At 43.0% G+C, this 12,677-nt stretch overlaps 1 protein-coding gene across 2 annotated transcripts in view; it reads left to right on the top strand.

Annotated features, from left to right (window-relative positions):
• The window catches only part of brf1a (BRF1 general transcription factor IIIB subunit a), a 150,544-nt gene that overhangs the window by 136,265 nt on the left and 1,602 nt on the right, over positions 1 to 12,677 (top strand). For both annotated transcript variants that reach the window (XM_080293451.1, XM_080293450.1), the window contains 2 exons: positions 44 to 95; positions 11,770 to 11,929. In XM_080293451.1, coding sequence (XP_080149577.1) covers positions 44 to 95; positions 11,770 to 11,929 — 212 coding nt within the window. The remainder of the gene's footprint in view (positions 1 to 43; positions 96 to 11,769; positions 11,930 to 12,677) is intronic.

The following is a 12,677-nucleotide window of genomic DNA, read 5'->3' as shown; positions in this document are numbered from 1 at the left end:
ATAAAGAAGGCTAAGTGTGATGATGTTGCTGTCTGTGTTGCAGGCTACAGCCATTCATCAGCGGACAGCCCAACAAAAAGCTGGCCACGGAGCAGGTAAGCTTCCATTCATCTTCACTGCATCTGCTCTTCCTCTCCGACACTCTTGTGCACTACAACACTCACTGCCCCGCTGCTCCTAAAATGCACGACACCTCAGTCACCATGTCGATCAGTCGGTTAACTTCTCACGTTTACTTTAACACACTCACTCAGGTTCAGTCTTCCTTTGCTTCACTGTATTTTGACTGTGCTGTGTGAATAAGAGTATTTTCAAGGGGAAGAGCAGCCTTGATATTCCTTACAGTGAAAGTGATAAAGTAACCAGATTGATGGTCCAGTCTTGTCATCACTGCTTTACTTCATAAAAAAAGGCTTTTCCTGTGAAGTCTATGTGAACCAACAGGGAAGCGGGTTAGGCAATAATAAGGCTTGCAACTTAACATTGAGCAATTTTTTAACATTTTTTCACAGGGTGGGGGGGGACGACAACCACTGCTGCCAAATGAATACCTCTGAGTTGTACTGCACTGTGGGTGATGCTGCAAATCAGTGAGCAGGAAAGCTTTATAACAAATTGAATTTGTGATGTAGAATGAGAAAGTACCTGGATTTATCCTGCTTCTTTCACATGGTTTGTCATAATTGGTTTCTCAATTGAATTTCCTATTACATAAGTGATTATTTATAAATGTGTCACTAACCTCAGTGAAGCAGAAGGTCTGGTCCTTATTTGTGTATTCAAGGTGATCACCATAGCTTGTGAGAGTGAAAAAATCTGGTCATTTAAGTAGCAGAGGGGGTTGTTGATTGGTTTTAACTGCTTTAGTTTTAATGACATTAACAGCAGGTGCACTAGAGGAGCAACGAAGAGACAAACCCGAAACAGGAATGGTTTTAAGGGTGGAGGCCACTGACATTTTCCCTTCCTGATCTTTTCTGACTGTTTTCACTTGTTTTGCATTTGGCTCGAGTCAGTGCCACTGCTGGTAACATCTGGTAACATTAGACAATACCTGGACCTTACAGAGGTTCCACAGGTAGTCCAACTTCTCCATGACGGCACATTAATAAGTGACATTTTCAGAAGTTTTACTCTGTCTCCCAGAACAGTCTGAAGAGCATGGCTTAGATGCCAGGAGACAGGCAGTTACTCTAGGACAGCTGGACAGGGCCATAGAAGGCCTTTAACCCATCAGCAGCTTGCATCAGCACTGGGAGCTACAAAAGTACCTCTAGCAGGTCACTGGTGTGAGTGTCTCTGACCAAACAATCGGGAACAGACTTCATGAAGGTGGCCTGAGGGCCCAGCGGTACAACCTCTAGTGCAGGGGTCTCCAACTCCAGTCCTCGAGAGATGCTTTTCATTTGATTCAGCTGTGTTGCAGTGGGGGTGCATCTAAAAGCTGTAGGACCGTAGCGCTCAAGGACTGAGTTGGAGACCCCTGCTCTAGTTGGCCCTGTGCTCACTGCTCAGCACCGCGGTGCCTGATTTGCATTTGCCATAGAATACCAGAACTGGCAGGTCTACCATCTGTTCTTTAACAGGTGACAGCAAGTTCACCCTAAACATGTGACAGACATGTGAAGGGGTCTGAAGAAGCCATAGCTAAGGGGGCACATAACCTCTATAAACTAGGCAACAGAACCCTGACTGCCATTAGGTAGTCACCTGACCAATAGAAACGCAACTCAACCCAATAGACATTATGTTTTGCTCCATCCGATGCTGCCAGGTTACCCCTCAGAGTGTCCAGGAGCTCAGTGATGCTCTGGACTCATCATGTCATTAGGAGGATGCCCCGATGTTGTCAGCCATGCATACAAGCATGTGGGAGCCAAGCAGAATATCGAGTACTATATCGTCAAAATGGACTAGCTTGACTAGTTTATTTTGAAATCAGTCCTCTGTGGGTTTATCGTTTTCATTTCCATCAAACGACATGGCGTCCTTGTGTTCCTAACACATTACCCGGTTCATATCAGTATAGATATCTGGTTCTTGTTCTTTTTGGCTTTTGTTTGAGCAGTGCATATTAAGATGCAGATGCACTGTGACACAGAATACGATGTAAATCTGCAGAGAGCCTGAATTAATCAGAGGAGTGATATAAATTAGGCTTCACATAGCCACGCAGTTGTTGTTGGTTGGATACATTTATTGTTGATTTTGGTCTTTTTATGTTTGTTTGACAATAACCAAACTACCATGAACCTTTGACTGTAGCAGACTTATTGTAAGTCTGTGTCAAGCTCTCCTGCTCAGCCAATAAAAGCTGATTGCTGATTTCTGCAGAGCAGGCAGCAATAAATAAATCTCCTCTCGGGCCGTGTGAGAGGTGAACCGCTCTGTGTCTTTGTTTGGCCTTGCTATATTACTCCTCCTTCACTCTTTCTTTCTCCCGGGCATTGACTGCTTCTAAAAAATTTTTTTGACAGACTCTTAAAATAAATATAGCCTTAAACTTGAACATAAAAATGTCTTAAACAGCAGCTTCAGGGTTTTTTTTTTTTGATTTTTTTTATCACACTGCAGTGATACAGTAGGCTTTTGTTGGCCAGTTTCCAATCAGTCCACACAGAAGGAGTTTACTTTCGCTAATGTGTCTTATCTCCTTTACTAAACCTAGTTAGACTTCTTGGCTTTGAAAAGTTAGTTTCCAAATGTCCTCGTTCTGACCATTTATAGCTTCATAGCTTTCCATTCAGAAATGGGGCAGTCTCTTCTGCTTTGATTTTTAATTTGATTTAAATTGGACTTCATTTCAGTCGAGGGTAGTGTTACTAGTTTCAAAGTCTTAAATGTAGCTTTCTTGACTTCTTCTTCCTTACTTTTTTCCATATCTCATTTTACACTTCCCTAACAGTCTTTTAATCCCTTGTCATTCTCATTTCTTATATAATTTATTTCTCTCTTTTCACAGCTTTTTCCGTGTTTCTCTTTTTTAACCACTCTGTAGAGAAGCAGCAGGAGTTTGACTTGACGTGCAGGGTTTGGGAAGTAAAAATGTCAGTTTTTTTTTTTTTTTTATAGTTGAGATCAGCTGACTGACAGTCGGACCATTTACAGGATTATGTGGATGAGAAATTCTGTCAGTGGAATCATAAGTATAAAATGTGAGCTCCTCCATTAGAAAATACCTGGTTTTAGAGCAGCGCGTCTCGGCTCCTGGCAGTTCCATCTCCTCACTCCTTGCTGTGGCCTGCGAGTAGCAGAACTGTTGATGATTGGTAATTGCCGAGGAATATCCCGGGTTAGAAGATCCACAGTGTTGTTGGGATTTAACACCAAAGACTGACCCACATCAGAATTTAAGTAGTGAGTTAATGAGCTCATAGGAACTGACTTGGTACTTGTTGGAGAAACCCTTGTTTGCAAGCACAGCGGTAGGAGCTTTCTTGTTGTTGATCACCAGGTTTGCAAACATCTCAGGAGAGATTTTGGTCGTCTCCTCTTTACTGAAACTCTGTCCTTTAAGCTTCTTGGCTGCTGCTAGCCACATCAAAGTTTCAGCTCCCTCCACAGATTATCTACAGTGGGGCAAAAAAGTATTTAGTCAGCCACCGATTGTGCAAGTTCCCCCACCTAAAATGATGACAGAGGTCAGTAATTTGCACCAGAGGTACATTTCAACTGTGAGAGACAGAATGTGAAAAACAAATCCATGAATCCACATGGTAGGATTTGTAAAGAATTTATTCGTAAATCAGGGTGGAAAATAAGTATTTGGTCAATAACAAAAATACAACTCAATACTTTGTAACATAACCTTTGTTGGCAATAACAGAGGTCAAACGTTTACTATAGGTCTTTACCAGGTTTGCACACACAGTAGCTGGTATTTTGGCCCATTCCTCCATGCAGATCTTCTCGAGAGCAGTGATGTTTTGGGGCTGTCGCCAAGCAACACGGACTTTCAACTCCCGCCACAGACTTTCTATGGGGTTGAGGTCTGGAGACTGGCTAGGCCACTCCAGGACTTTCAAATGCTTCTTACGGAGCCACTCCTTTGTTGCCCGGGCGGTGTGTTTTGGATCATTGTCATGTTGGAAGACCCAGCCTCGTTTCATCTTCAAAGTTCTCACTGATGGAAGGAGGTTTTGGCTCAAAATCTCACGATACATGGCCCCATTCATTCTGTCCTTAACACGGATCAGTCGTCCTGTCCCCTTGGCAGAAAAACAGCCCCATAGCATGATGTTTCCACCCCCATGCTTCACAGTAGGTATGGTGTTCTTGGGATGCAACTCAGTATTCTTCTTCCTCCAAACACGACGAGTTGAGTTTATACCAAAAAGTTCTACTTTGGTTTCATCTGACCACATGACATTCTCCCAATCCTCTGCTGTATCATCCATGTGCTCTCTGGCAAACTTCAGACGGGCCTGGACATGCACTGGCTTCAGCAGCGGAACACGTCTGGCACTGCGGGATTTGATTCCCTGCCGTTGTAGTGTGTTACTGATGGTGACCTTTGTTACTTTGGTCCCAGCTCTCTGCAGGTCATTCACCAGGTCCCCCCGTGTGGTTCTGGGATCTTTGCTCACCGTTCTCATGATCATTTTGACCCCACGGGATGAGATCTTGCGTGGAGCCCCAGATCGAGGGAGATTATCAGTGGTCTTGTATGTCTTCCATTTTCTGATGATTGCTCCCACAGTTGATTTCTTCACACCAAGCTGCTTGCCTGTTGTAGATTCACTCTTCCCAGTCTGGTGCAGGTCTACAATACTTTTCCTGGTGTCCTTCGAAAGCTCTTTGGTCTTGGCCATGGCAGAGTTTGGAGTCTGACTGTTTGAGGCTGTGGACAGGTGTCTTTTATACAGATGATGAGTTCAAACAGGTGCCATTCATACAGGTAACGAGTGGGGGACAGAAAAGCTTCTTACAGAAGACGTTACAGGTCTGTGAGAGCCAGAGATTTTCCTTGTTTGAGGTGACCAAATACTTATTTTCCACCCTAATTTACGAATAAATTCTTTACAAATCCTACCATGTGGATTCATGGATTTTTTTTTCACATTCTGTCTCTCACAGTTGAAGTGTACCTCTGGTGCAAATTACTGACCTCTGTCATCATTTTAAGTGGGGGAACTTGCACAATCGGTGGCTGACTAAATACTTTTTTGCCCCACTGTATAGTACCGAGTCTGGAGACATGCTAGGCCACTCCATAACCTTAATGTGCTTCTTTAGCCACTTCTTTTTTGCCTTTGCATTATATTTTGGGTCATCGTCATGCTGGAAGACCCGTCCATGACCCATCTTCAGTTTTCTGGCTGAGGGAAGGTGGCTCTCGTTCAAGACTTTATGGTACGTGGCCCCGCGCCTTGGCCAATCTATGCGGTGCAGCCATCCTGTACACTTAGCAGTGTGTGTTACCAGTGGTGTTCTTAGTGACTGTGGTCCCAACTGCCTTCAGGTCATTAACAAGCTCCAACTGTGTAGTTCTGTGCTGATCCACCACCTTTCTCATGATCATCCTCACATCAAGATCATGCATGGAGCTCCAGAGCGAGGGGGGCTGATGGTCATTTTTATATTTCTTCCATTTCCATGCCGTTCAGGCATCGTGCAGGCCGACGATCTTGTCCCTGACGTCCTTTTGGGATGGAACTGGGATGGATAAACTGTTTCTTTGGACAAGTGTGCTTTATACATGCAACGAGCTGAGATCAGGTACTCCTCGTTGCATTAATTGATAGATGGTAGTCGTCACATGGTAGTGTCAGAATTCTTCCTGGTATTCACGTATTTCACTCAAAGTCACGCAAATCACTTTGTAACTTTTATGTAATGTGTGTTTTGTATTTTTTAATTTATTTTTTGGTTGATATTCTGTGTCCATTAACATAAAACTACAATCAAAGCTAGAAACTGTTCATTTGTTTGGAAGTGAGCAAACTTATAAATTCAGCAGGGGGTCAAATACTTGTAACTGTATAAAAAGCTCTGTAATATTTTTGGCTGAAAAAAAAGAAACACTATTATTATTTTTGTCCAACTTTTAAGATTATTTAGCAAACATGTTATTGAGATTGATGTTAAATAAAACACTTCTGTTAAGAAACCAGCAGTAAACACAGTCACACATGCTGTTGAGAGAGTGCATGCTGGTTTGTGTCCCATATTTGAAGACTTTATAGAAATAAAGTGAAGTTATTTAATGTGGGGGAAAAAACAACCCAAAAAGCTTTTGAGTGAATTTGTCATATTTGTGGCTCTTGTGGTGTTAATGATGTTAAAAACAACTAAGTTGAGGGGAATTAACGATATCACTGAAACTGTAAGTTGCCGTTAAAACTTGGTGAAAAACATGCCAGCGAATCATCTGCTTTTTAAAATCTCCCAACTTTTCTTTTCCCCCCCCAAGTCCTGCAAATCTCTGCCTGCTTTCTCTTTCCTCATCTCTTCCCGTTATTGCCTCACTCTGCTGCTGTCCTCTTTTTTCCCATCGCTCTTCTTTTCATATTTCCTCTCTTTCCTCCACATTCCTTCCAATCCCTTCGTCTCCCCCCTCTCCTCCCCCTGTCCTCCTCACAGCCTTTGTCTCCCTCGCCATCATGTGCTGCTGGCAGCCCTGAATAGAGTAGCTCAGGGAGCTCAGGCTCTGTCAGCTAGGAAGAAAACATTGCCACAAGGGGCTGGGTCAACAAGGCTTGTTACTTAGCAACCCCCCCTCACCTTCCCTTGGGAACTGGAAGCAAACGGCCGTCGCCATTGGCTGCGGCTGCTCATAGCTCGCAGCTCATGTTATGTAATGTTGGCATTTGATTCCAGCAACAGGGCCAGATTGAAAAGCGATGTGTTCTTTGAGCTCTACTTGCCAACCTGTTCTGTTTCTGTTCGTTGCCTTACAGTAACCAATTTCCATCACCCTCTCCAGCGACCCAGCAATTAGTCTGTACAGTTTTTCCTTTTTTTAAAGCCAGTCGAGGGAGGAAATGATCAGTTTACTACAGAGAACTTGAAACTGGCGCAGCTGTTCTTCTCTGCCCTTTCCCCTATTTGTCTACTCATGTTTAGGCTGAGCATCAGGCTGGAGGAGGCAGAAGGCAGCGCAGTTAAGAGATGTGGGGATTTTCAAAGAAGCTTAGAAATCTCAAAAGGGTGATGAGGTCACAGGAGGAAGGGCTTTGAGCTGTGCACAGCCTCGCTGGTGTTGCAGATATAGCCTGCTTATGCAAGCAATAATTTTGGCAAGTGATGGCCGAATGTATTTGAAGTATTCTCAATGAAGCTTTCCGGACAGAAATAAAGTTCATGATGTGCACCAATTTTAGCTCATCCTGCAGAAACACAGCGACCTGCTCCCTCACCCCAGGAAAACACCTTTACTGTGATAAAATTGATGCAGAAAGATGAAAATATGCAAAACCTCTGCTTGATCGGCATGGTTGTGGCTCAGAGCGAGCTGTCTACCAATGAGAAGATCAATGGTTACTTCAGTCTGTGTGTTGAAGTATCGTTGGGCATGATAGTGAACCCCAATTTGATTGGGTGAATGAGACTTGTAGTAAAAAGAGCTTTAAGTGCTCAGTTAGAGTAAATAGGACTATAAAAGTATCCGTCCATTTACCCTTCCTTTACCCATCCACACTAATTCACACATGGATGCTAATAATGCAAACAAATTTAAGTGGTCTATTAAATGTCATTAACCTGGATACTCTCAGTCTAACAAACAATTATAAAGTTTTGATTGTTGAGCGACTGATTGTTTGTAGGATCTTGCTGTGTGATCCGATCCAGCTGATGAGCCACTGTAGCTCAAATTACCAATAACGTTAATGCTGGTAGTGACAGGAAGTCGTCAGAATACAGAGTGGATTGCAGTTTGTTGTATGTGGGGCTGCATAGCTGCAGACCAGGACCAACACATTATTAGGCAGCTGGTCATAATGTTAGGCCTGATCAGTGTAGTGTTACACATTCTCCATGCCATGTGCACTAATGCACCTTTACACAAAAACAAGCATTAATACGAGGTAACTTTTGAACTAAGTATCGTTAAAAGTTTCACATTTTTATAGACCTCAGTCCACTCCACACATGAAGTGATTTCCACTACAAAGTCATGATTGTATCCATTGTCCATGGCTGGACCAAGGAATGTTTTTTTGTTTTGTCCCTTGCATACATGAATTTCTCTAGAATCTCGGAATCTGTTAATGATGAAATCTGCAAATTGATTGTACAATAATAATCTGAAGAATCTGCACATGCAGTTCATCAAGGAGCGGTAAACTCCTGCCCTTCTTTACTTCAGAACAACTGAGCGTGTCTCAAACGCGCTTTTTAAATTCAAGCATGTTACTAATTGGTGGAATTATTCGTAAGATGTTCCATGTTTTCTCCATCTGTTCTCAGCATTGCACAGCTTTTTCCTTCTCTTTCTTTCTTTGTGGTCCCGGCCCAACTTTGAAATGTGTCCATTTTTCTAAAAATAATTAAATAGCTCTGACTAAATGTCTGCAACTTGATTAAATTCAGTTACAGAATTTGCAAGTCATGGAATTAATTTTTGGTTACTTTTTCGAAAGCTTCGCTACTATTTTGGAAACGGGGATTTAGATGTAGTGGCTGGCATTATCCAGAACTCTTATTCCACACTGTGGTTTGTTCCCTTTAACTCTTTTTTTTCCTGCTGTCTTGTGCATGAGTAACTCCAGGCTATCAGATGTCTACATCTTCACACCAATAAAACCTTCTGAGCGCTCGTATTCCCCGGTTGCTTTCTCGCTCCTAACAACCAATTCCCTTGTTAGAGGGCTGAAGCTTAAAGTAAGCTAAAATAGTAGATATTCGACCGCTGGAGAGCTTGCTTTGAACATGCAACATGATATTTGTAGTGGAACATTATCTCTGTGTAATTATGAGCAGCAGTGCTGAATAGTTCACACCAACACAAAGAAACTTCGTGTCTGTCCCTCGTCACAGCTTCCTCTCCTCTCATCCTGACCCATTTAACAGCTCTCACCTCCTAATTAGTCTGGAGCACCGTTTTTATGTCGTTATGTTTTCTTTTTAATTATTTTTTTATTTCCCCCACATTATGACTGCTGTTCAGCGGCAGCTAATGAGCTGGTGAGGTTAAAGCCAGCTGGTTTCCACTGTGAGGAATAAGAGGAAACAAAAGAGAAGCAGAGAAGGGAAAGGAAGGGATAGCAGAATGTTTTTGCACTGGATTTATTTATTTTTTAATTTATTGTACAATCATTTGGTATTTATCCAAATCTGAGGATGGAAAAAGCACAAGTCTAAGCCAAGAGAAGAAGCAGTGCATAAAGGAACAATCTGAGAGATGGAAAAAGCGAGAAAGGATGTGGGTAGAATTATTATTATTATTTTAAATGAAGCAAAACAGACGAGATGTGAAATAAAAGAAAGGTGGGAGGAAAGCAAGGAAGGATGGAGGAGGAAATGAAAATTGAAGGGGGAGAAAGAAGGCAGGAATGAAAGGCCCAGCAGGAACTCCTACAGGTTTTAGCCGAGGAGAAAAGAAATATCTCTCCGTCACACTGTGGACCCTCCACTGGCCTCTGCTCCAGCTTTATAATTAGCCCTGGCTCAAAGGAAGGCAATAATGTGTAGGTTCCCTTGTAGCTGCAGTTATACAACTGCATGAGTTCCCTCTAAACAACATTTTTTTTTATTTTAAAGACATTTGCAGCAAAAAAGCGAGACTTGAGTTTAGACGTTGTATTATTGTCTAGGTTATGGCAGCCTGGAAAGCAGAAAAAAATATAATACCCATGCACATCTGGCCTCCCTGGTGCAATAGTCTGTTTGATATCTGTACTTTTCATCACTAAGCAAAATAAATAAAACTCAGATTGGAGTGAAGATGTGATTGTTCAGAATGAGACTGGAGGTACTCCAGTGTTTTCCAAGGGGAAATTTTCTTTGTCTTACAGGGTTGAATATATCGACACGGAGCGTAGTATGTGTACCGGAGTTTAATTTGTTTCTACTACCGTAGGGTCATTTTGACACACTGACATCAGCGACATGAAGCTGTATACCAAACATCTGGACCAAGTCATCACTTAACTTCCAGTGGTTGGTGGCTTATTAGGTATGGATGGACGAAGCAGAGGTTCCCCTGCTGGACCGTGGTCAGCACGTTTTAATATCCAGTTGTGTTTTCTGCTCGTAACTTTTCTTATTTTCCTAAATGCTGCAGCTTTGTTTTCAGTTTGGTTGGTTTTGCTTGAGTTTCATCTGTTTGCAAGTGCTGCTTGTTGAAGCTTGAAAAGCCACCATACACTGCAGTTCTGCTTATCCAGCTACAACAGGAAGCTTAAAAAGTTGTTTTTTAACTCTTGCCTCATGCACAAAAAGCAAAAATCAATAACAGCCATTCTCCATAAATGCACTGATCAACCATTACCTGCCTAACACTGTGCAGCTCCCTGTCATACCTCTGGGCGTGTCTGCATCCCAGTATAGCAGGACAATGTTGGCAGCAGAATGGCTCCTTTGCATTGAGAGGTGGGGACTTGATCTTGAGCAGGAATGTCAAATTCATTTTACATGACAACAAACTTAGAAGTCCAAAATGTGCCCACTTTCACATTGTTCAAAGACATCCAGTGGGCCATATTGGAACCCTTTTAGGGGCAATTTTGGCCCACAGACCTTAGGTTTGACACCACTATTCTAGAGCATTCCACGAATGCTTGGAAGTAGGATCTGGTGGCTTTTTCCCAGTGTTACTTGGGTTAACCTTGAGTAGTGTTTGTTCTGCTGGAGGAGACTGCTGCTGTCAGGGAGTGCTGAGTGCAGTTTACAGTTTATACATATTTAATCTCTGGTTTGATTTGTTTTCCTTTTTTTGAGTGGGGTTGCTTGATGGGTCATGAAGGCAGACAGCTCTACATTTGTACTGCTGACATTTGTTTCATCATCGATTCCACACCTGGAAAATGGTCCCCTCAGAGTCCTTTCCTTCCACCGAGTCCTTTTTTTTTTTCCACCTATACCACTTGTTTACTTTCTCCTGCTGCTGCTGTCACGCTGCCTACATTTCCTGCAGTTTCAGGTGGGTTGATTTCTGATCAAAAACAACTCTGTTTTTGTCTCCCAGCGTGCGACTGGAAAGACTCCGCCGGTTCAGAGTCACCTGCAGTTGCCCTCGAGGGGAATTTATCACATCTATGCACAAAACATGTGACAGCTCAACCCAGACAATGTGAAAAGCAGTGAAAAAAAAGAAAGGGCACTCTAATTACATTTTTGTCCCTCATGCTCACCCTTAGCCCTTCACTTTTAATTTCACAGGCTTCTGTTTTTTTATGAACTTTGAAGGGTGTTTTTACCCCGAGGCTCTGATTAATTTCTCATCCTTTCATATGATACCGAGTGCAGTGTAGACTATGCAGATTTAAAAAAAAAAAGAAAGGCAGAATCTAAAATGAGGTAATAACTTGTTGTAAGATAAGGTTGTGGTCGCGCTCCGATGCTGTATTTAGTCATATGTGGAGAAGTGCGGCAAATGAAACCTCTCACCACGGCGCGTACCCTCCACCTGCCCTACAGCTCCACACCTCCACACCATCACAGATACTACGCTGTTTGTTATTTTTTCATTTTAAAGGAAGTGGGGCATACGAGATCAGATCTGGCTTAGATTTCCCGAGGGCGAACTTGTGTCCTGCCGAGGAAAATATTAAAAATACTCAACGATGCATGTCTGCTCACAAGCAACAATATTTCCTGTTTGTACAGATCGGCAGCTCCAACCCCCTGCCGCTGCCCGTTGAAGCCCCTGCCAGCGGGGTGGTGGTGGAGAGCGGGCCAGTTGTGTATGACGACGTCCCCGGTGATGAGGAAGAGGATGAGGAGGACGAGACTTGTGTCAGTGCCTTGGAGATGCTGGGCAGCAATGGTGGGTTTAACCTGTCTGCTATCTTCTGACTGAAATGTGTAGGCTGACTGAGGCTACAGCTTTCTGCATAAACAACCTATTTAATATCCAAAAGTAACAAATCCAACTACATTTTATTTTCATGCACACCTTTCTGGTTGAACAGTTTCATCTTTTGAGCATTAGTATGATTTCATTTGGCTTCTTGATGAAAGCAAATCCATGCTGTACCACATCGCTTTTGTCTAAGTATATGTTCGTTGAGTATGTTAAGGAGCTCAGGTATCTCTGGGTTTTATTCACAAGTGACAGAAGAAGGGAGCCGGAGATTTACAGGCTGTTGCTGGACTTTGAGGTAAAGCGGTGTGAGTGAAAAACCTCGGCGATAGCCTGAGCTGGGTAGTGACAGAATGATGAGATCGTCAATACAAAGGGCAGAAATGAGCTTTCCCCACGGGCCGTCGGGGTTCGGCCTTAACAATAGGTGGAGGAGCTTGGTCACTCGAGAGGGTCTCAGAGTAGAGCTGGCACTCCTCTGCATCAAAGCAGGCATTTAAGGTGCTTTGGGCCTCCTGGATGCTTCCTAGAGGAAGTGTTTCAGGAACGTCCAGCCGGGAGGAGACCCCAGGTGGCTGGAGTAAGGAGGTCTGGTTACCTCACAGGCATGAAATAGTGATTATAATCACATAAAACTATTGTCTGAGTAAATGACTCAGTTACTGTTGTCTCCATTTACTACGTCTGAGTAACTTTTTGCAGCTTTTTAGCT

Source organism: Astatotilapia calliptera, chromosome 19, assembly GCF_964374335.1.
Source record: "Astatotilapia calliptera chromosome 19, fAstCal68.1, whole genome shotgun sequence".
Taxonomy (NCBI): Eukaryota; Metazoa; Chordata; class Actinopteri; order Cichliformes; family Cichlidae; genus Astatotilapia; species Astatotilapia calliptera.
This window is presented reverse-complemented; position numbering and strand designations above follow the sequence as displayed.